The sequence below is a fragment of the Pterocles gutturalis genome, unplaced genomic scaffold (genome assembly GCF_000699245.1).
Source record: "Pterocles gutturalis isolate BGI_N339 unplaced genomic scaffold, ASM69924v1 scaffold20421, whole genome shotgun sequence".
Taxonomy (NCBI): Eukaryota; Metazoa; Chordata; class Aves; order Pterocliformes; family Pteroclidae; genus Pterocles; species Pterocles gutturalis.
The window spans coordinates 14227-39741 of record NW_010106013.1 but is presented as its reverse complement, the minus strand read 5'-3'; the positions used below and the strand labels follow the sequence as shown (position 1 = coordinate 39741).

The 25515-nt window shown below is 34.6% G+C and overlaps 1 protein-coding gene across 1 annotated transcript in view; it reads right to left on the bottom strand.

Annotated features, from left to right (window-relative positions):
* LOC104472077 (dedicator of cytokinesis protein 9) overlaps positions 1-25515 on the bottom strand; it is a gene marked incomplete at both ends in the record, with an annotated part of 49768 nt that overhangs the window by 11369 nt on the left and 12884 nt on the right. The window contains 13 exons of the mRNA XM_010087622.1: positions 2716-2822; positions 4606-4663; positions 6314-6529; positions 6670-6783; positions 7404-7586; positions 7902-8039; positions 10911-11026; positions 14844-14980; positions 16800-16847; positions 18959-19025; positions 20644-20758; positions 24013-24146; positions 24987-25107. Of these exons, the coding sequence (XP_010085924.1) occupies positions 2716-2822; positions 4606-4663; positions 6314-6529; positions 6670-6783; positions 7404-7586; positions 7902-8039; positions 10911-11026; positions 14844-14980; positions 16800-16847; positions 18959-19025; positions 20644-20758; positions 24013-24146; positions 24987-25107 (1554 nt within the window). The remainder of the gene's footprint in view (positions 1-2715; positions 2823-4605; positions 4664-6313; positions 6530-6669; positions 6784-7403; positions 7587-7901; positions 8040-10910; positions 11027-14843; positions 14981-16799; positions 16848-18958; positions 19026-20643; positions 20759-24012; positions 24147-24986; positions 25108-25515) is intronic.

Genomic DNA, 25515 nt, shown 5'->3' with positions numbered 1-25515 from the left:
TCCCTACACTTCTTGACTCTATGCTCTTTCTAGTACAATCCAGTATGCAGTTGGCTTTGCTGGCACAAGGCTACACTGCTGATTCTCATTCAACCTCTTGTCTACCAGAACTCCCAGTTCTTTCTGCAGAGATGCTACACAGCCAGTCCATTCCCCACCCACGCTGAGACACTGGGTGATTTTTTCACAGATGCAAGACCTTGCACTTCTCTTTATAGATCTTTGAGAAGTTTCTGTCACCCGTTCCTTCAGTTTAAGGTTTCTCTAAATGTCAGCCCTGCCCCCAGAGTATCAGTCACTCCCCCTCCATTTAGTTTCATCCACAAACTTGATAATATGCTGTATCCCATGACCCAGATTGTTAATGATGATGTTAAACAATATCAGTCTGAGTATCCCTGAAGAATACCAGTCCTTACCACCATACTTAAAGTATCTTGCATGTTTGGGTAAGTATCTATTTCTGTTTTTCATAAAGTGCTTTAATGAATTATACTGTATGTTGATTACTTACAAGAGCTATACCACCACCTGAGCTGTGAGGCTCTTTCATTTACCATCTGCAAGAGAGAATAATTCCTCTCATGGAAAGTCACAGCTAACAAGAGACCAGAAATAAACAAATAGGAAGGTACAAGACTGATTGTGGTGGAGCTGCATTCTGCCAGGGTTTATTTTGGAAAAAAAACAACGAATCTGAATGAAATTGTTCCTAACATTAATCCTCCTGGAATCTGGAACCTGCCACGGGCCTGTTAGCCATAGCTCAGATCTCTCACAGGCGGACTGCTTACAGCAAAGTCTAGCATGGAAAGGATATCAGGCTTTTTGCCTTCCAATTTTTGACACCCAGAATATTTTAGTTAGTCTTAGTAGAGAATTTGACTTGTGCTGCTGGATAAGCTGTCTGGGTAAACAACTGTTTTAATGAAATGCACACAACAACTTCGCTAAAAAAAAAAAAAAAAAAAAATCTGTTTTTTCAGCTGGCTAGTTTAGGAAATGACTCAGAGTAACCCAGGCCAGGGAGAGAATTCTTTTAAAATGAGAACTGAGATTTTGAAGAATTTCATTTTTTAAATGAGAAACTACATGGAATCTTAAGATTAATTTATATGAATATGTTTCTGTTCTTAAAGCAACTAGGCTACCTGTTCGGAAGTACTTCTGTAAAATACTAGTCATCTTAATTTATCTATGACTTTTAGTCTATCAAAACCCAGTTCTTTCCTATTATTATTATTCTTCTTCCTGGGGTGAACTATAAGAAGTTATCTGTAATAGTATTTTTTTTCTAATATTTAATCACTTAGACTTCTACATGGTCAAATTTAAAAAGGGTTGCATGCAGAGAAAAATGAAATTTGGCAAGGTTTTATCCCTTTACAAGCTCCACAGGCTTATAATTTCTCTCTTGGCTTACTTTTGTTCCATGGAAATACTGAGAGATGGAAATAAATTTTGAATGACCCAGAAAAAGCAATATATTCTTTTTGTAGAGAGTGACTAACCAGAAAAAAGAAAAAACAGACATTCCAACTAAAAAAAAAAATACAAAAGAATTCAGCTCTGACAAATGGTTTGTCAGGTAGACACTAACAAGAGTTTCTAACAGGTTTCCATCAATAGCAGTCATGCCAGCTCTTGCCTTACTTAGAGCAGCTTATGTTTTGCTTTAAGTAACATACTAAATTCCATGCTGGATCAGGAGAAACCTGTGTTTTAAAGAGTAAAGCACATAAATCTTTTAAAAAAGCAATCTGCTATTGGGTGTCTTTGGAAATGAAAAGCACTGTATTTCTCATTTCAAGGAATTCCAACTCCTGCATTCCCAGAAAAAGGCAAGGCAGCAATTTTTGTCTTAAAACTATAGAGCAAAGCAGTATGAGAACTTGGGAGTAAAACATAGATACCCTAGCTCTAAACCAGTTAGTATAGACTCAATTTTCACAGTCATAATTTTGTCATACACTTTTACCATATACAAAATAAACCACAAAATAAATATATTTTATATTGTACAATTATGCTTACACACCAGAGATTTTTCTAACACGGCTACTGCAAGTAGTGGTCTGTTCCTTCCTTTCCCACCTATCCTGGCAAATGTAGGATGTAGCTCTTCATGAGCAAGATTATTCATAATCTTTTCATATAGGCTTCTGTACAGCCAGCACAGATGGATCAGTGAAGACACAAGCAGTGTCTTCTTTTTTCATCTGTTAAGCCAGATGAAAAAAAAAATGATGCAAATCTGGTGTCAATAAAACCACTTTCATTGTAATGGCATATTTGCTTAGGGAAACTTTGTAAACCAGCAAAAAACAGCGAACACATTTTCACCATTGCTGGTGTAGTAAAAATCTAAATCAAAGACAGTTTTAAGAAAAAGCAGATGTTGTTAACCCTACTAAATAAGCCACACTATAATGTTCATCCTGTCAACATGCTTAAAAGCCCATTTTGCTTATTTTTTTCCAGTAGTGGTGTTGTGTTGATGTTCTAGTGCTTTATTTAAAATATACGTATATAGTAAATTCTCTAAAGCTGGGACAGCTCACAGAAATTTTTTATTTCAGTTTTAGGAGAAGAATAGTGACTAAAAAACCAATGATAACATATTGTCATAGTAGTTAGCCTCAGGGTAGAAACACAAAACTTGGAAAAACAAACAGCACTCGAATGCGCTTCAGTTCTACTCTTATGTTTACTTACTTCATTGAAGTGAACATCTTGCATTCCAACATCCTCCATCATTGAAGCCTCTTCATCTATATTAGGTGTGATTACTCTGAAAGCAGTACAGCCTTGCCTAAACATCCCTATCATTGAAAAATAAAAATAGACAAATTTACTTTTCACCACCAGGATAACATTAGGCCATCTTGTGATGCTGGATAAGGCAGAAGCCATATTTAAATGTAATTACCACCAAATTAATTAAAAAAAAAAAGTCCAGCCTCCCACTGCATGATTAAAATACTAGAGCTCTCATTACTGCTTAAGTATAAATAGGCTTTAAAAACTCGCAAATGTTAATATCTGGACTCCTACCCACAAAATAAGCAGCGTCTGAATCTTCCTATTTTATCTTAAATCTATGTCTAATCAACCCCACCCCAAATCTAAGGTAATCAGGGTAACTTTTACAGTATTTAATGAAACTGGCGTATAGTCATGCTGAAACTGTCTACACGAACAGGCCCTGGCATATTAGCTTCCCCAACCTGAACAACATGAATGGACTGACATAAACAATACAAAATGGTCAGAGAATGGCAATACAGATTATTCAGCTGTAGATACAGAAAATCAGTCTACAAGCAAGAAGAAAATCCCAGCAATCTAACTTCCTTTGCTGAAATAAATATTTAGCAAAAATGGGTTTTCAAATGTTCTAACATGAAACTCTCTTACCCATTCTGTTTTATGATATCAAATTGCTGAATTAAGAAATCAGGATTTCTGGTCAATAACTGTATTAATTAAAGACTCAGGATCAACCAGTAAATACTATGGAAACACAATGACTTGCACATATTTATTTCACAGTTTATTCCTACAAAGATTCTTTCTGCTCATGAGGTTTTATTGAATGACTGCCTCAAGAGCATGGTTTTGTTTTCCTCCTGGCAATACCATAGGTAGAAGTTTGACCTTCTGTTCTACTGAGAGGAAGTAACTTACATACAACAGTACACAAAAATAGCAGATCACACAAAAAATCATAAATTAATATAAATTATCACTAGTTATCAGTTAGTTGTTATCAGCCTTGCAATAGGACATAGTATCTTTCAATCAACTTAGTTTCAGATTTGGTCTCAGAGAAGCTTTTGAAATATTGGTGCAGAGGGGATGGCCTATACACTACACAAGTATTGGGCAAAAGGCACAAAAGGAACAAAAGTAAAGGCACCTTGTAGAGCCATGACTTCGCTTCCTTTTGAACTGTCATGCAAAGGCAAAGCTAAAAAGCTGCAAACACGAATTTGCCTGCCCACAAAAACAAAACACTAGCTCAATATCATAATCAGTCTTAAGACATTTCTGGAATTCTCTTCTAGAGATCTATTTTTCTTAATAAAAGCCATATAATCTTCTGTTTTCTCAAATCCCTGAGAACTCCTCTGCTCCTATAGATGAAAGACAGTTTTCTACCCTATCACAAGGGAGCAGACAGCTGCTAGCACAGAATACCAAGAAAGATGAAGCATTCTGAGCACTATTATAATCACTGACACAGCATCTGAAAATTTGTATGAATTTATTTTGACTTTTCTGGCAATGCAAGGTTTACCTATACACAGTGAGAGACTACTTGCTGAACGAGAATATTCACTGATAAGTTTGCTTTAGCTATTAGCAGCTCTTGTGTAAAATTAAAATTTTTACTTTCCTAAAAATTTTACTTTACCTTCACCTGAAATGCTGCCCCTTAGATATGCAAGTATGTTCCTAAATATGCGAGTATGCTATCCGGTTAGGTCAGAATTTTTTCCTTGGAGAACACTGAAATGCCTACAACTTCCTCGGGGAAACTACTGTTTTTCCTTAATGTTTATGATTTTTCATTATAGTTTAAGTAAGATTTCAAAATCATACCTTTTCGTGTGAGATATTCTGCAACCAGTGCTGCTACATGGACATAGCACATTGCTGCCTGAAACAGAAATAGTAACAATCTTATAAATTACAATTATAATGGAACCACTAAAACCAAGGTGTATAAGAAGAGCCCTAGCCTGAGATAATTTCTTTGGTTTTCCTTTTTGGTGCTTTGCAGGAGATGTCTTATGACTGGTGTAAGAAATCTCCACCTCATTTATGCAGAACTGTGCAAGAGTACTCCTTTTTCACCAGAGCATTGAGCAGCATGGACAGCAGTACACCATCTGAGAGTGACCACAGATCACAAATTACAAGGTAAGGATGCCATGATAAAATAAACACACAAATCTCTTTTTGGGATGTATTTTAAGTGTTACCTGGAAAAAAAGAATCTATTAATTATTCTACTCAACATTTGATGGTTCTTCTGCTAACCCATTTTGTCTGCCTTTTGGTTCCAGACCAAGAAAAATGTGGAAAAAATTGGTGACAGACCATTTGAAAGCAGCAAAAGAGGAGAGATCTGACCTATGAATGGAATCGGAAGGAAATTGGTCAGTGTAGTCTGGAAAACAGAAGAAAAAGAAAAGGGACTGAATAGTCTTCAAATACTTGAGATGTTTTATGAAGTTGGCACTGATCACTTTTCTTCACAGAAAGGACAAAAAAAAGACTCAAGATTCTTCTTTTTCTAAAAAGGTTTAGGTTCATAGTGAAGTGTTAATTCTCACTGTAATTCGCAATTAAACAGTTTACATGTGCAGGCTGCAGAATCTCAGATGCTGGAGTTGAAGGAAAAAGGCACATATCTGTCAGAAATTCTCTCTAATTCATACTTTGTAGGGGGTTGGGCTTGGTGCTTTACAGAGGTCCTCATCTGGCCGTATAGTCAAAAGATTCTAAGTTTTTAATCAAAAAACTAAAAACAGACCTGAAATGGACTAAAAGACTTGTCTTCTCTGAGAGCTGAAGTTACTCAAAATATAAGCTAACAACAGAGTATTGTACATGTCTTCTGCATGATAACATACAGAAAAAAATAATTCTAGTACTAAGACATGAGTAAGTTAAAATAGCAGCTACTATTTCTCAGAGATATTTGCTTGCTTACATGATGCTAAGTTTAACAGACATATTTATGAAATTCAATGATGTGATACAATGTGATCATTACATCAAGACATAAAAATCCCCATCCCCAATTCTCCCTTTTGCTAGAATTAACTATTTTAACAGCACAGTTAAATTCGATAGCTTTCTTTTTCCAAACAAACAAAACATTGCAATTTGTCAATTTTAAGAACATTAGCAGTTTTTTAACAATCAGTCTGCAATAGAATCAAGCTAATTCTGTAAAGGCAACTCAGAAGGAATTCAAGGAGTGACTTTTTAAGTGTTTTAGCAACTGATAAAGGTATTTTTAAGTAGGTGGTCTGTGTCTTCCATGGTTTGCATTGAGCATTCCTGGCTCAGTATTGTGTCAGCTACAGTAGATAAATATATATCTCACATTAGTAATAAGAAATGATTTAGATATGTACTTGGGTAGCACAAAAAACTTACTAGCCATTGAAACTCATCTACTAACAGTTCAAAATGTATTAAAAATGCTTATTATATTACAGACTAACAACTACATATAGTACATTCCATTTCAAGAAAGATAAACTTAAGCTTATTAAGAAGTTAAAACTAGTTTTACCTCTGAAAGGTCTCCATTTTTAACATGGATCCTTGCCATGCTGTCTAACCACGTCTTCCTTAGTTCAGGTGTACTAGCATAAGACTTTGCCAAACTATACTGGAGGTCTACAAGCATTTCTGGATCATTCTCATGCTCCTTCATTTGAGCTGTAGCCATCAGTACTGTACGAATCCGTTTTGTTAAATCCTTAACATCCGAAGGGAATGTAGTGTGCTAAAACATAGAAAAGTTCGGTTAACTACTATCTTTTTCTATTATTTGAATAATAAAAAGTTGAAACATAATTGCAAAAGATGCTATGAAAGAGTTTTCAAGCATCCTTCTACAGTATGTAAAAAAGAATAAAAGCAGACCTTTATAATTCTGTCGTTATTGGCACAATTATTGATGATGGAAAGAGACTGCTGAAATCTAGTTCCTCCAATTCCAACAACATCAGCAATTAACTGGCTTACTGAAATAATAACCTTGACAGAAACAAATGTCTTGTTAGGATATGTTTCACGAAATACCCTTGACACGTACATATGAAGCAATTACAAAGAAAGTTTTGTTCTTTTTAACTGAAATATTATTCCTCTAAATAAAATTATATTTGATTTTATTTTCAAAGTCACTTTTAAACAACACAGGCAAGAAAAAACAGGCCTGTGTAAATTTAATGCACACACATCCTCTGCTCTAAAGACTTACTGAAAGGTGAACTAGCCAGAGGTCATAAAAGTAGTAAACTATTGTTCACAGCTTTGTCAGAAAACAAAATGTCTATGTATTTTTTTTAATTTTAGACTTTTATGTGCTTGTTGCTGCATTCTTTTCTTATTCAGATGCAACAGGGTATGCCGCTTAACAATCAAAATTAACATCTACAGAACATTTGCTACTGACATCCAATTGTTTCTAAGTATTTCCTTCTACTGAATATACTTTTATTGCCATCTTGTAACTCTTAGAACAGTACCAACCTTGCTTGAACCCAAAATAATTCGTTTTATGTCTTATCTGACAGAGCTTTGCACACTGGTATGCAACTGTGCATATGGAAATACAATATTTAAAAAGCAAAAAATAGAGAAAGTATACTAACTTGCAGATGAGTCCTAACAAAAGACTTCTTTCCTGTGTAATCAAAATTATTTCTCATTAAGAAGTACAATAACTGTGAAGCTTCAGTACGGATTGAACTCAGTTTGGAATTACAATACTTCAGAATTTCATAGCACAGTGCAGAACACATATCAGCTCTACCTTCATAAAATGTAGAAGGAAACTGAGGAAAAAGTAGAAAAGAAGTAAGTTATTCATTAAAACTAGCTTCAGTTCTTGATAAAATAAGCATGTCAAGAAAAATACAAATACATTAATATACTCAAACAGTGGAAAAAATAAGACAGTCATGGTAGTTCATGACACAAAACAGTTTTTACAGCAATTCAAAAGACAAGTATTCCACACCGTTGGGATCAGATCAGTCCTTATTAATCTATTTTAATTTGTGATTTTAGTTCTGAAATTTTTACATAGTATATTGTTAACTGAAGAACTGGGTAAGTACTTGAAGATTAATTATTTTTAAACTTCTTACCTTAAAAATAAGTGCCCTTAAGGCAATGAAGACATTTTTCAATGCTGTTTCAGACTGATTCTTTTGAAGGAAGCAGAGGTATACATCAAATACTTTCTTCATCAGTGGATTATGCCCATGATCAGTTAGTAGTTGATTCTTTAAATTGATAGTGAGAATTTAGGAGTTTTGTACAGTGACACATTTATACAATTCTAAGAACATACACAGATCATCAAAAGCAGGAAATTAAAAAAAAACGTAGTCTGCATAGTATTACCAAGATGTTTAATAATACACACATCTGAATTTTAATTAGATACTTCTAACATGTCATTAATCTTGATGATAAAGAAAGTGTTGGCTTCTGAATAGACTTGTAGAATACAATTGTTTCTAACAGCTGTCAATTAAACCAATTACTATTAACAGTTCATTGAGAGGCAAAGTCAAAGTATTAACACATTTTGGTTACACTGCCCTTAGCAGCTCAGACAGTGGAATTTTCTCATAGCAATAACTCTTAAGAATGCTCTCAAAAAAAAACCCCCCACAAACCAAACCCTCACCCATTCACCATATTTCATTACCGTCTTAGAACTGAAACTAAAAGGGCTCTTAAGGACAAAGATACTAGCTACTTTTCAAAGTTTTACCTGCATAAATGTTCCAAAACTCATTCTGAGGCATGCAATACACAGGGTTACTCTTGATTTCTGTAACACCAATAGCTGCCTTAAATGTGGTGTTCTCCAACTTCTCTAGCACACGTACATCTACTTTTAAAAGCTCATATTGCTCCTGTTTTGCTCTGGGGACCTGCTTAGGTGGTTCACTAAAACCACCTGGAGTGGTAGGAATTCACACAGGACCAGTTAAAATTCTACCAAGAAGCAGACATAACTTGTGATTTCCCTGCTGTCAGGTAAGAGAGATCTGGATACCCACTAGTCAAAGATGATCTTGAGGAAAAAAAGCTGTCTGGCCTTTTATATAGTATGCTAATTATTCCCAAAAGTTAGTATTACAAATCCGGTGGCCTTCTATGATGGAAAGACTGCATCAGTGGACAAGGGAAGAGCTATGGATATCATCTATCTGGACTTCTGTAAAGCATTTGATATGGTTCCCCACAACATTCTTGCCACTAAATTAGAAACACATGCATTTGACAGATGGGCTGTTAGAAGGAAGGAACTGGCTGGATGGCTGTGTCCAAAGAGTTGCACTCAACGGCTCAATGTCCAAGTGGAAACCAGTAATGAGAGGTGTCCCTCAAGGGTCTATATTGGGACCAGTACTACTGAAGATTTTCATCAGTGACATAGGTAGTGGGATTGAGTGCACCCTCAGCAAGTTTGCAGACAACACCACGCTGAGTGGTGCAGTTGATTTGCTACAGGTTCCCTGTAGCAAGGCATCCAGAGGGACCTTGACAGATGTGAGAAGTGGGCCCATGTGAACCTCATGAATTTCAACAAAGCCAAGTGCAAGATCCTCCACCTGGGCTGGGGCAATGTCCAGTATCAATATAAACTGGGGGATGAAGGGATTGAGAGCAGCTGTCTGCAGAAGGACTTGGGGGTATTGGTAGATGAAAAATTGGACACGAGCCAGCAATGTGCGCTTGCAGCCCAGAAAGCTAATTGCATCCTGGACTGCACAATAATAATGAGACCTCACTGCGGCATTTCAATATATAAAGGGTGCTTACACAAAAGATGGTGAGAGACTTTTTATTAAGGCTTGTGACTGCACAAGGGGCAACAATTTTAAAACTGAAATAAGGTAGGGTCAGATTGGACATAAGGAGAAATTTTTTTAACAATGAGGGTGGTGAGACGCTGGAACAGGTTGCCCAGGGAAGTTGTGTATGCTTCATCACTGGAAGTTTTCAAGGTCAGGTTGATGGGGTTTTGAGCAACCTGATCTAGTAAAAAATTTCCCTGCCCATGGCAGGAGGGTTGGACTAGATGATCTTTCAAGGTCCCTTCCAACCGAAACCATCTTATGATTCTATGATTTTATGTATTTCAGTGCAGCTGATTGCATAGAAGCTCCTAATTCTCCTACCTTTTTTGTTTGGATCTTGTAGACTATTCTGGTATACTCTTACCTACTTTCTCAACATACTACATTACAGATAACCTTGAAGGCCTGTCATTTCAAGCATGACGAGCAGCTGGCAACTAAAAGATTAGTGTTCATTCTTTAAATGTTTAAAACTAGGTAACTTCATTTTCAAGTCTCTCATGAAGTCTGTGGACAGAACTGTCTCTAAACTAATTAAATTACTAATAAAAGCAATCTCATTATAAATAAGTTCACGTTTTCATAGCTAAAGAGAAGACAATCTGAATCTTCAAGCAAGGGTCTTGATGTGTTGCTCTAATTCGGGGAGAAACAAGCTAGACCTATTATCTCTCCTTTTCATAGATTCACCTTTACTGTTTGGAAAAGGTCAAAAAAACAAACAGGAGGGGTACAAAATTGGCTGTGCTATTAAAAAATTCCACAGGAGAGCTACAGTAACTGATACAACTAAGAAGTCTTATTAGCAGACAAATTGAAATAAAGTTACAGAAAAGGAACACACACAAATTACTGTTAATTAATGAGAAGAAGCCAAGTTCAATATAGAAGTCCAATAGGGTCCAATTATGAATTATGGTTTTGCCATACAATAGATCTTTCACCCCACTTGGCCTTTAAAAGACAGCTTTACCACTAATATTAGGTAGACACTAAAGCTTCTAGAAACATTTTTAGAAAATTAGGATGAGGAAGGAGCTTTTCCCACAGATTACTGCTGATCAGTAATGAGCCTGTGTGCAATATGTAACTGAAGCCAAAGCATTTTGCTGTGAGAGGTTATCAGCTTTTACTGTACACAGTAATGAAATACAACACTAGAAATGCTAAAAATACAATGCTGTATTACTGGACTATAAAATATAAAAATAACTTTTAAAATATTTATTTTCCTGAAAGGTAATTATGGGCCATATTAACACCAAGTCAAGAACAAACCTTAAAAGCCATTGTGAATAATGATAGAGTATCCAGAATTGTAAGGCAAACTTCCGTGGCAATATTTGCTTCAAGTAAAGACTGGTGAAGAACATCTGCATCTGAATGGCCATAGCCTACAGAAATTCCAAATGAAGTCTAAGTGCTGGATATACTCATTTAAATGTTTCTTATTTACAAAAGACTTGCTGAAGTAGGAAAAGATAAAAGTCTGACAGAAGTTAATATTGAATACAGGAAAATAATTCATATGTATTTAAATATTTTTCAAATATGTGCATACAATTATTCTAACATAATTTGTACAAGATCATAAAATGTATTAAGTACAAATGTCAACAACAGAAGCATTAAACAGCAAATATTAAAACAAACATCTGATACTTCATACATATGTGTTTGTATGTATACACACATGTATATCTATATATAAATGTACAGTTATATATATATGCACGCATTATTCTTAAAATAAGTACCGCAGTAGGATGGAGTTACAGCTGAAAATACATATTGGTAATTTAGTGATGTTATGATGATCTCAAAGTTAATCATAAGTCAACCATTATAAAAATACAAAACACTTAGAGTAAAAGGAATACAATCATCTACTTATATGCAGCTGAAGACCCAAGTAATTAATTCTGTTCTGTAGCAATACCATGCAATAACTCCATATTTAATCAAAATATTTATCGCTTCTAGCTCCATACTGTATTTAAATAGTTTAAAAACATATCCTGCTTCCACACTGACTATAATATGTTGTTTAAGTTCCTTAACATTGGTCTTTAAGAAGCAGATTGACAAATGTGCCCTTGTTGCTTTATAAAAATTTGATCTGGATCATGTTTATATGTTAGATTTACAGTCAACATCACTGAATCAGTGACAAGCAGAACAAACTTGTTGAGACCAAGAAAAGAACAGAAGAAATGATATATTCTTTTATAATGACACCTGGCCACTTCTTTCTGCACCTTCTTCCTTCCCTGGCTGCACTATGCATGCATACCCATAACTACCAGTTTCATTGGATATATTTATTCTTTCTGTTAGGAAGTTTACACCTCTTTCCTATCATATTTTGCATTCTCTCTGCCTCCACTTCTTCCTCCTCCCATGTATCTTCTTTGCAGTTTCAATCCAACTACATCCTCTACCTCTGTAACGACAGAAAGGAACAACTGGCATTTGGAAGCAAGTTTTAACACAGTAGTCGTTTGCCAAATATTTTTATTTCAGTAAAAGTGTTATTTTCCTTAAAGAAATTAAAAGGAAAATCCTTTTTCATAGCAATCACCTTTGGGTGACCAGAAATACTCAAGTTAGCCTGTGGTTTTGGTAATGTCGAAGATACCAAGAGATGACGACTATTTTGAGAACTGCATTGAGGACAGGGGAAATATTCTTTAAATAAATAATTTTTTTGCTCTTCCATACAAGAAGAAAAGTGCAAGGTTTATTATAAATCCTAAGTAAAAACTGTAGTCAATGGACAGGATTCCAAACAGTTCAAAGTTTGTTCTTTGCATAAATAATTTAGAACAAACTAATAAATAGGTCATTGATCGATTACTCCACATTGTTACTAGAGGCAGAAGTTTCGGGCGGGGTGTAAACTTAAAGGAACACTCAATTTGGTTGGGTTGAAAGACTGATTTAGCAGAGCTTCTTCCATATACATGCCAAAAACTATCCTTATTTCAATTTTCTATTGTTTTAGAAAAGCTAATATTATATTCTTCATATATAACTAACATACTTAATCCTATTTTTCTCATGTAACTTAAAAAGAAACTACGGAACTAAAATTACCACATATAATGTGAACATCTGTCTGCTCATGCACATGAACATGCACCCATAAATTCACTGCAGAGTACCTGGACTAAAAACCATCTAAGAACATTGAAAATGGGATAAACTTGGATGACTATGAGCTTGACAATGATCATATACTGCTATTGCAGATGATGGTATATGTCTTGTATTTCAGTACATTTCCATGTCACTATTCTGCTGAGCGTTCTCCTCTCCTCCAGCCCAAACAACATACACATAAAACTACATTTTTGTAGTTTGTATTAAGATGCTTTAGAAATTCTAACAAAGGGCCAAATTTATTTCAAGCACAAAACTATACTGAAATTCCTCAGAGATGTGAAATATCACTTATACCATTACTTCAGTTTTATTTCTTGCTTAAATTATTAGAAAGGGAGAAATTAACTTTATAATTTACATTTCTAGACAACTATCTTGCCAAAGAATCACAGTTTTAGAAACAAGTAAAGCAACTATTTCCACCAGATACATCCTTCCTGTATGTATCCCATACAGGAGACCTACAAGATATATTCAAGTTCTGAAAACTACTTTGGATACGTAATACTGGCAAACCGACAACTAAACACAACTAAAAGTTAGACAACAAACATGGCCACAGATATAAAAATCAATTTCAGATTTGACATGGCTTTTACAGCAAAATATTTTCACTTTGTAAAACCTTGGTGAATACAAGGTGTAATATCCTGACATTCATTAAATGTCCAACATTTAAAAAACCCCTTTTATCACTTTACACAAGGTTATCTGAATGAGACATCTTCCTTCATAATTTCCTTCAGATGGAAAAGAACAAAAAGTGTCTTTTTACATAGGCATGCATCTATTAAAATCTTTCAGCTCACTGTTTCCTAAAAATCAGTAAACACTGCCAGGTTCTGGAAATATGAAATCTCTCTGCACAGGGCCCAGAAAGCGAAATGTTATTTATTTCCCAGAGATTTTTTTTTTGTCTACAAAGTATTTTACCTTACTGAAGGCATAGTCACATACTGTAAAAGCTCTTTATTTTGTATATCAAAAACATCTAGAAACGCAGACTGATTACAAGAAAAACCCCTTAATTTGGACGGCTATATAGTTTTCTGATGTTTTAAAAATCAAATAATTGTATTTCTTTTAACAGGCATGAGAATGCATTTGTCAACAGAGAGGTTTGTCAGTAAGTCTTGTCTCATTAGGCTAACTGTTGCTTTATTTTACAGATAATGAGCTAAAAGATTCTAAGTGACAGTTAGATACGCTTTGGGAAATAAAAGGATGAACACAGTGAACAAAGTTAAATAATTGCTTTACTGCACACAGTTCTTTTCGGTAACAGTGTTCTATTTTACTGGATTAGTCAACCAGTTTCATTGTTTTTTGAAGCTGAAAGTTGAAAAATGGTGCTTCAGAATATTTTACATACAGCATATTTTGCAATTTAAGAGCAGCATGTTTAAAAAGATAGGCCACAAGCAGATTTAGTTTTTAATACAGCAGTCTTATACAAGCTGACTTCAACCTGATTAAATCTTACCATTGTCTACAGAAATTCCAAGAATACTTGATATCTTTCTCACACTGAAAACAGAAAAATCACTTCATTATTGGACGCTTTTTCACTTCCAGACAAACCAAATCATGGGCTTCATAATCTCCGCAGAAATTCTAAGAAATTTATTTCTCCTTAGGGGATGTCAAAACATGGAGATACGGTCAGAGCGCACATTTTTACTTCTCAACTACTCATTCGTAAGACCAAGTAGAGAAAAAAAAATTAAGCTTAATAAAGCAAATAGAAAAGATAAGTAAATTTTGTAACTAAGTGCAGCACAAAGTTGAAGTGTACACAACAACAAAAAAAATTAAGATACAATTTTAAAATACGCTGCAGTTAACCATGCTCCATGTTATGGCATCAGCCAGCATTGATTGTTCTATCATAAAGCAGGGAACAGACAGACCGTCAACTGATTCCACTTACTCATTTGACCTAGAACAATAGAAGTCATGGAAATGCACTGGTGTGGCTCTGGGACCTGTCTCTGGTGCTGTGGTACTGGTTGAGAATGATGAATGTTATCATGTCATGAGACTTACTGTGGTTAAAAGTGAGAGAGTTATCCAGGCTGCTCAGCTGCTGCAATCTGGCATGCATCATTCCTGTTCTGTTACGGGAAACAGGCAATGTCTGAGATTTTCGATCATGAACTATGGATCCCAACCCCTCCTGGTTCCTGCAAGATGGGTGAAATGGGATAGAAGCAAAAGTTAGACATGTCAAACTGCAGCAAGACAGGAAGTGTTAGTTGAGCATGAGAAGTTTTATAGAAAGAATTATAATGCAACCTATTTAATGTTTTATTTATAAAACAAAAATAGGTAGCTTTAAAAAAGCATCACAGCAAACTCTTTCTTAAAACCTCAAAGCATGAAAGCAAAAGCACACAAGGAGTTGCTCTTGACGTGCTAAATTTACTTCAGAGCTTTTGAAAACAAATATTTGAGAACATAAATATTCTGAAAATATTCAGAACCCAAAACCAATTCCTCTGATTGCAAAAATTTAAAAAAAAATTTAGAAGGACACAGAGTAGTAAAATTAGAAAGCAGACATGCAACAGGAGAGCAGGAATTAACTGAGGTGTTATCATGTACATCTTACCCAAGCAGGAAGGGAGAAGAGCCATATACTTTGTTAAACTTGCAGCAATCAAGTAAAGAAAACAGAAAAGTGATCTGTGTTAGCAATCAGTACAGGCTAACTTCCTATTTTGTACCACCACCAGAGCTGATGAAAAATGAAAACCAGTGCTTGAATTACAGTATTCCCTCTTCCCCTTCATTCTCTGTCATTTGTGTATTTTAAAAATACGTGCATTGATTGTAATCTACGCCAGTGCAATGACAATGTGAAAGACCAGAAAGCTACAATTACTGGGAAAATTCAAGGTCTTTGCAAAACACCAGATGATTTCCATAGCTTAACGTTTTTAGAATTAACATGCAGTACACAGACTAGGTGATCAGTAAAAAAAAAAGGAAGTGTGGTAGTCTTCTCTACAAGCTAGTCAAACATATTAGTTTGAAGAATTTTTACAAAAAGCCTGAAAATTATAGACTCCTGTAAATCCAGAGTTTGAAGTACATTTAAACACAATCAAAACCTTAAGAAAGTCAGATTTATTTTGGGCTTGGGTTTTTTTTTAGAGTATATGAATAGAGATGGGATTTTTTTTCCAGAAAATCTCCAAGGAGATAGACAAGTTTGGTTTTTTGCAGAAAGAGATTCACATACCATTAAATCTAAATTAAAAACAAAAAAGCTAACATTTTAGTTAGAACGCTTTAACACCCAAAGTCAGCAACCACTTTCTCACTGAGTTCAAGAGGGCCAATATTTCAACCCCACAAGTTTAATTACAACAGCATTACTATGTCAACCACAGTGTAAGGTCTAAACAAGTTGCTGTATTTTACTCTATTCAAAAACTACTTCACCTTAAAAACCACATTAATGCAAAGTTATTCAAATAATTTAATACATGTTTCTGACTCCCACAGATTTTCTCCTAAACAGCCTTAAATGGAAACATACAGGTATCTAACGGTACTTCGAACTTCAAATTGAAAACCAGCAGCATTGGAATGTTCACGACTCACCTTTCGGTAAAAACACTATACATAAAATTTCTAAAATATTTCAACAGACATGGTTTTATGGCCAAGTGAATAAACAAAACAATAAAGTAATAACATTTCTTCCCCAAAGACATTATTTCAAGAAAAAAAATGCTGTGAAAGATAGTATTTAAGGGGTGGATTTTAAAGTAACTGATAATAAACACAACACACACACACATCATTCTCAAACAGATAGCAGACTTTCAGACAGGATACAGATTTGTTAATATAGTAACCAGTTACTTACTTCAAACTGTTATGTATCATTTCACAACAATTCATGCAATTTATTTGTAATAGAGATTCAAGGCATATTGTACACACTATTATTCTTAGTAAACATGACAGTGAAATTTAAATTCCACACAGTACCTGGCTATGTATCGTTTTCCCATGTACTGGAACTGATGTAAGCATACTCTGCAGAGAACACAAGTCAGAGAAGCAATACTTGAAACAATCTCTTTGAGATTTATGTACATTGGAATTATTCAACTATTATTTTTGTTTAAACTCTTAAATCATAAAACTTCTTTATTGCTCCTACTCTCAAAATTACCTTCCAGTCCCCGTGAGGGGGAAATGAGGCTCACAGTTACAGTTATTTACAAATAAACAGCAAGCCAGGACATGTAACATGAAGGACTGAAACAAAGCCATAACCAGACACTACATATATACACGTATTTTGCAAAATTTGTACAAGGGTTCCAAATAAGGACAATACATTTTGCATTTTTTCCCCTTGGCCTAAACTCTTGGTTACAGGCTGGGAATCTGCTTCCTCCAAAAAATTTTTTAATTTAAAAAAATAATTAAAATATAACATGATATTGAAGAAGAGAGTTGTAATACTACTGATTCAGATCCAGTAAGAAAGTTGAAAGTATAACCTAATTTGCCAGGTGCCTTTGCTTGCCTTCACAAGTGGTAACACTGATGACTAATAAACTAGAAGTCACACTTTCAACTCAAGAAAAATCACGTGAATGGAGGCTGTAATATCGATTTTATTTGACTATTTTCCCAATAGAATTATCCCGATAACTGAGAACACTTAATACAACTTCCCTTGTTCCTCAGGTCAGAATATTCTAAAAATATGAGAGCCAGTTTTCAGGCTTTCTCTCCCATGTGCCAGTTGTGAATGAGGCATAGGACTGGCAAATAGTCTCTTCAACTCAGCTCTAGTTTGTACTTGGACGTGAAGCAGATTAGCTGTTTCCAAACTGTGGAGTCAGAATGGTGTTTGCTTCTCTCAAACTTGTCACTCTATTTGCAAACTAACCGCAACTCCACTTTCTGATGTCTTCTTGTCTTTTTTAGGTTAAGTTTTTTAGAAAAAGTTCTTTGCATGGCGAGTACCTACCTACCAGAAACACTGTCTTACTGAGATAATGAGAAACTACTGTAATGACCTGTATCAATAAAAATCATCAACAACATTAACATTATTTGCACTGGCAAAATACTCCTAGAATTGGAAGAGGTGGACTTTTATGAGCCTTGTTGCTGCTCTAGTTTAGGGAGCTGTGATATCATCCAATACACTAACGAGATATAAATTTTATTATGTATTCCATATACTGCTATTGTGATGGAAATTTTCTTTGATAAGTAGTAATTTGAGATTACTGATTACAAACTAAGCATATCCAGTCCTTGAATAAGAAGTATCCAATGGCAAAATACTGTTCACCACTGATTCTGTACAGTTTACACCGCAGGCTTCAGAGAGTCTACTAAGTAGTCTTCTTTACTTGTTCAGTTCTGTCTCTAGTATAATCAGTATCATGCCAGAAGTACTCAAACAGTGAGTTAAAACACTACCTACAATATATTCCTGAAATAGACCTTGAGTAGCACATTCCATAACACAATTAACAACTGATATTACATTGATTGAGCCTCTACTACAGACACAAAGAAAAGCAGCCCAGGGAAACAAGCAAGGCAAGCAGAAAGGGTTCTGTGGCACACCACTTCAAGAGAACAGTGCCTCCTTCACTTTCTATTAATGCATCAGTCAATTCTCGTGAACAAACACACTAAGTGTGCATAGGGATGGAGTGCAGTCATGGATAATAAATACTGGATTCATCCTATGTATTTCCCCTACCAGAATGGCTAAAGACACAAGAGGAATGCTAGGAGAATGGTTCATACCCCTTTGTTTCTGAAGTTATGCAATTCAATCAATTTTGATACACAACCACATAATTTCAGCAGTTCACCTTACAAGATGCATTTTAATGCAGACAGGTAACAACACAGTTGGTTCCTCTTCCCTGAGCATAGCAATATTCTGAGCACTACTCACAGTTTAGGAACTTCCTGAGATCACTTCTGTATAGTCTAATTCCGGAAACTACAATGGAATTGGCCAGACATGCAATTACGCACATCAAGTTAAGGACTTCTAAACAGACCAAGATGGCACTATTGTTTCAAACAAATAAATAAATACACACTTACATCCACACTAATGTTTTTAACATGGTTTTATGACAAGGTCAAAAAAAAAATCTTACTCTGTAATCGTGAAAAAGTCCATGAGTTCAGATTTTGTAGCCTTGTTCCAATACGTAAACAATGCATCTAGGAAAATGAAAAACATTAAAAACAAGACAAAGGCAGCAAACACACAAACATATTAAGTAGAAGACTTAACATCAGTTCTTAGTTTTCAAATAATGAGGATTCAGAGAATCTAAAAATAGCTTGTGAGGTACATATAACTATTACTGCTTAAAGTTTTCCTTGAAGCTGATTATACTAACACACATATTAATTCTCCAAATGAGTTTCTGCAATACGCTTTTAATTAATCCATAATATTCCCATACAATTTAGTATTTTAAATAGTAATAGTTGTGTAGTCAGTAGTGACTACCTTGTTCTAAAAATATAAGACTTCAGAATACTTTGGACTGTTAGTCCTATAACCTGTTTCTTTACAGATTGGTCTCAACATTTCTTAAATTCAAATTTATGATTTATTCTTTTTTTTCATTTACAGTGCTTTACTATGGATAGTTTTTAGCACAGGTTTCAGATTTTATTTATTTGTACAGGTATCAAAAATGGCTATATATTTTTTTTCACAAAGCTAGTAGTTATGTAGCCAAAACCAGGTCTGTTTTGCCAAAAACGTTAAGGATTAGCTAACTAATTCAAAATTATTACAAAGACGTGTGGCAAAGTTTGTCTGATGCTTGTTCTTTTCCAGGAGAATTGAGACAAAAAAGTCCCCACTTCACTTATGGAAACTTTGGATTTCCTACAAATTATGACAAATTTTTACTTATTTCAAAGCGTAACATTGTGAAAAAGATATTTTTGAGTTTTACTCTTCTTTGTAATTAAAAAACATAAAATAATTTTGATATAATAACATGAAAATCTAATGGCGTGACCGGATATCAAATTCTTACTAGTCTTTCAACTCTCATTCTTGATTAAGTGCTGTAATAAACTAGAATTCAAATACTACATAAACGTGATTTTTAGAATTAACACCAAAATAGGCACAGAAAATAAATTAACTACTTTTGATACGGTTAGCACAAACTGAAAAATTGAATGTTTTTACCACAAGGGATTTTTAAAAATACTGATCAATGATAGGGATGATTCCGAGTTGTATGATCCTAGTTAAAAAAAAAAGAAAAAAAAAGAAAAAAAAAAAAAAGATTTGCCATTCATGCAGTATTGCTATACCTCCACAACCTTCTTGAGGATAACATGACTCTTTCAAAAATTCAGTGGATCATGTCACAAACATCCCAGGAAAAATGAAGAAGTACTACTATCTCCATTCCAGAACTGGAAATAGACACAGTGATCAAATAATCTGGTTCCCTGTCATACACAAAGTTCTGCAGAATGGAGGAATGGACTAGCCTGAGACTCTTCTGCTGATTAATGAACAATTCTTCACCTCCATTTTCCAAACTGGACTGTACAGTCACACACAGATATTCGCTTTCTTACCAGGTCCTTTAGTTACACTCATACTTTGAGGCAATAATGAGTATTTAATGCTTGCAAGGTTCCAGTCAGAGTCTAATCTGATCAATCACACATATTTGTAAAACACAGCTCGACATGGTACCGACACCTAATATATTCTGCTGACTTTGAAAAGGTATTAAGATCGGAGGCATAAATCCAACACATGATCTTGAATTTATGAAAAATGCATGCAATTACCTACCTTCTGACATACTTCTCAGAATATGAAGGAAACACATGAGCAGACTTTTGATCTCTGCTTGGTCAAGTTTGTCATATCGAACTACAGAACTTGCTAAAGTGCTGCTCTGTTGGTTCTGAAAAGAAAACAGACATATTTTGGTTTCTTACACTGATAGTAAACTGAGAAATTGCCTTATTAATTCCTGCAACAGAAAAAGGACCTCATAACTGAGACAAAAATGTTTCATGTAGAGACAGGTCACTAAAACACACATTACACACATGAAGTATACCAAATTAAGCCTCTTTACCTTTGTTTATTTTTATTTCTTTCTTTGTATTATTTTTCCCCTCCGAGGGAGAAGTAAGAGGAAAAGTTACCTAAGAGTGATTTTTAATCAAGTCAATTATACATAGATACATTGTGGAAATCAGGCATGTCCCTTCTGTTGAGATGAAATACTTCAAAAATAAATGCTACTGTTATGTAATACATATATGCTCCTTTGCTTTTGAAGAGACTTTATGCTAAACTGTAGACAGACCTGCCTCTGTGAAATTCCTTCCATTTAGATATAAGAACCTCAAGGAAAACATACATGAATGGCAATAACGTGCATTCTGGAAGATTACCTACTGATAAGTAACTTGCCCCTGCCTCAAAACCCCCCCCAAAAAAAACCAAAACAATGAACAAACCAAAACAAAAACCAAAAAACTTTCTGCTTTATTTGTTTATAGAATTCCTACACTCGTGGGAAGTTAATCTGCAATGTTCAATTCTAAAGTCTGTCCAAAAAGAAAAAAAATCCCATAAATGATCCTTCAAAATGTGTACCACAAAAAAGGAAAAAATAAAACAGTGAGAATATATAAACTGATATGTAGGCAAAGGCATTTCTGTAAAAGAAGAATTTCCACACAATCAAGTGTTACCAAATCCTTAGTCTGATGCCTCTACAGATATGCTATATAAATATTTGTTTAGAGGATAAATAATGCCTTTTCTAGTGCCTAATTCTCACTTCCAACATGAGGCCATTTACGTGAATGGAAAATGAACCAGACATTAAATAAGTTTTCTGTAAAATCAACAGTCTGGTTCAATTCACCTGTGCAACTTTCTGATTTCTACAAGGAAATTGGATCGTCTTGTCTCCAAGACCTTTTTAAAGAGACATACCAGCACTGTAAGAAATCTTTCATATCAAAATTAGAAAAAAAAAAAGAATAAAAACATAGACTCAAGGGAGAAAAGCACTTGGTTTCACAAAGGGAGAAGTGCCAATACCTCAAGGATGGAACAACCCTTCCAGGAACACTCCTCACTGAAAGCAGGAGACATGCTAATCCACGAGGAAACATATCACTGCATACACCTTAATTGACTGCTGAGCCCTTTAACAAATTCCATGTTAAAAGGAAAGAATTGCTGTCCTAACACAATCTGTGTAAATCTGTCACATAATAGCCATTGAAAGGATGTGCAGTGAAACCGAATGTGAAACTATGATTAATATTAGCCAGAAGTTACTGTAATTAGGAGGAAATGGACATCTATATAAGGCTGATTATTGCAGATTCTGAAGACGTCAGAAACTGATTATCTTTGAAATATCTCTGATGAACAAAGAGGTGCTACTATACAGTTTTATGGATACTGAAATAGAGCAGGCAATTAATTGGTGGCAAAGTAGAAACAGAATTTGAGTTTCCTAGACTTTTGGATACTGTGCAGAGCACTAGATAATATTCCCTCTAAAATAGTTGAACATGTACATCAAGGAAACTAGGACTCTAGCTACTCACAAGCTTAATTTAAAATCGTGTCAATAACCTATAAAGTATGCACATATTAAAACAGAAACTGATATACTTCCAGCCAATTCTGATTCCACAAGTATAGTTCTACATGTTATTCTGAAAGAAAACCAGAACAAAAACATGGCTCTTCAGTAATGATATCAAGCAATGAGCAAAAACTTGAAGATAACGTGCACTGAACAACTGATCTACGAGAAAGAAAGTTTGGAAAGCAACAAATAAGAAGCCAAGATTAAGTATTATTTGGGAAAAAATATTAACAGCATGCAAAACATAAATCCTGTATTACTGAAATTGGCAGACCAGAGTAGAATTTTCAAAGGATGTTGACTCCTTTGAAAACCCTTTTACTTGGTAAAAACACTACACATTAGTAATTAACAACATGACAACTAAGTAATAGATGACAGCATTGCCATTTAGCAACAGTGTATGCACAAGATATTTCTTTATTTGCTTGGTCAATGCCGAAGAAGATTTTTAAAATTCTATTTATATTAAAGACCCTAGGACTCAAATTCTACTGATATTTAAGCCGATTGGATTTTTATGCTTAAATTAAATCATGTACATGATCTATTCCATGTTTGGCATTTAAAGGGATTTTATATGGTTACACTTCACATATTTGACTTGAGATTCAACTGTTGCAAAGAAGTGGCAAAACTACTGATCACACACTTCACTCAGAAGCTCAACTATACCAAGCACAAAAAACAAGTACTTCTTGTAACTGAAGAGAAAAAGCAGCATGCAAAATTTTCTCTGGCAAAGCTGGAATTGTCAGAAGTGAAAAATCCATAGTAACACGGTTTTTCTTTGCAGGATGAGAATTTTCTTCTTCTTCTCCATTAGAGTGCATAGCATGAGCAGAGTGCCTTCTGAGAAGCTTCTCTCTCTGCCACACGAAGGCATGTCAGAGTCAAGGGGAAAAAGTTAACATGTTGTGTCTCGCACAACAAGATCTAAGAAAATGAAATGTGGTCAGTATCAACACAAGCTCTAGAAAGACATGACTGAATACCTCATAGCTACTGTAGCCAGAGCTCCTAATTTGTAACAGCTTTAAAGTGAAACAGTTTAGAAAAGCCAAACTAGTATAAAACAAATCACCCAGGAGAAAGCACAGCAACTGGTTTTTCAACATTTTTAAAATGCTACGTATGTTACATATAGAACAGGATGGAGTGAAGGTCTCCACAAAATCAAAGCAGCTGTCCTAACTAGAATTCAGTTCTCTAAAGCGAAATTCAATACACTTCGTCTAGTGCCTTTCTCTAGCAAAGGAAACAACAACTGCTTGCTTGTGTCTCTACATTGAAAATCTGTTTGTATTTTCTGCAAAACAGCTTAATAAACGCAATGCAAAAAAGTGTTGATATTATAATTATTTTGCAAATGAAAAACTTATGTAAAATACTGCTCTACAGTTATTCTAGAAAGCCCATTCCCAATAGAGATTAGAGAAGTTAACTCCTATGAGAACTAAGATGAAATTTTAGGAATACACTTTGAGAACTCTATTTTGGTTTTTTTTTGCTTTTTTTTGTTTTTTTTTTCTCACCTTGTCAAGAGAATTGCTCTTTTCACTGTGTCTTTCTGGGAGACTGTTTCCCGAGTCTGTACTTATAAGAGAGCCTCTTGAGTCAGCGTTCCTCACACTATTAATATTTGGAGTTGATGTAGTATAAGGGGAAGCTAAAAAAAAAAAACCAAAACAATATCAAAATCTCAAACAATACATGTACAGAAAAAAGTCACTCCATAGGTTAGTGAGACTTCTAAAACCACCACATATATATATATATTTTTTAAGAAAGCAAATAATCAGTTCAATTCAGTTACTTTTGATGAAGACAAACATTTTAGAGTTTCAGCAAAGTGTAAGTAATACATACCAACACAGACTTACATACAACTACATATACACATGTAAAAAAACATATGGAGCAACACATATACACTTACACGAAGAAGCAGGTATATTTAAAAAATTCCTCTTCCCAATTTTTAATCTCTTTTTTTTTTTTTTTAATTGACTAGTAAGTGACACAACTAATTACAGCAGACAACAACAAATAGCAACACACATTAAGACAACAGGAGGACGCTCACAGGTGTGCACAAACAGCACTCCACTTTAGCGTGGTCTCTAACACAATGCACAAAATCACAGATTATGGCTTTGTAGCCATAAGTGACTAAGGGTAGTCTTGTCTCCTACTTCTCTGAAGCAAAACAAGAACTATCACCTTTGATGGATGAAAAAGCAGCTCTTCCCAGGAAATAGCTTTAGTTTCAAATAGAAAAGCAAAACCAAAAAGATCCCCAAAGAAAGATTTCATGTACAGACTGTGAATCCTGATGCACACTGAACAGTTGATTGCATTAGGGTTCTCCTAATGAAAGAAGCAGTAACATTCAAGTATCTATGCAGAAAGCAACTAAACTTGGACACAGAACAATTATTTCTGGTAACAAATCAAGCAGGAAACTGGTTCCTTTTTAAGTTTTTTATTTTATTTTTTAAGTGCTTACCAATGCCAGAGATAACGCCAAAAAGATCTTTAGGAAGATTGTTATCCAATGTGTTTCCTGATTTTTGTGGTGTTACTAGCTGACTTGCAGTTGGCAAATAAAGTGTATCATCCTTTGCACTCTGTTTGGAAAAGAGAAGAAAATGTGATTATTGTTTTCCAACACTATGGACCTAGCTAATATGACATACTTTATCTTCTAGAGCAGTCCTTGTTATAGATTTCTTTCTTAAATTTTAATTTATATTAAATATGCTCACAAAAGCATGGAATGAGGTGTTCAGGTATTTGCACAAACTTGGGATAGCCTAAAACTTAAGATACCTCAGGAAACATAGAAGAAAAGAATATTCCATTGAATTTTAAGCACTATAAACCAGATATTTCCAAAAGACACAAATTACTTTTATTTTAAACACCCAAACATTTCTCTGTTGGAAGGATATTGTGAATTCCTTTCTTAATACCAATGGAACACAGCAAGATATGGACAAAAATAAAATGCACTGATAATTAAATCTTAGATTATC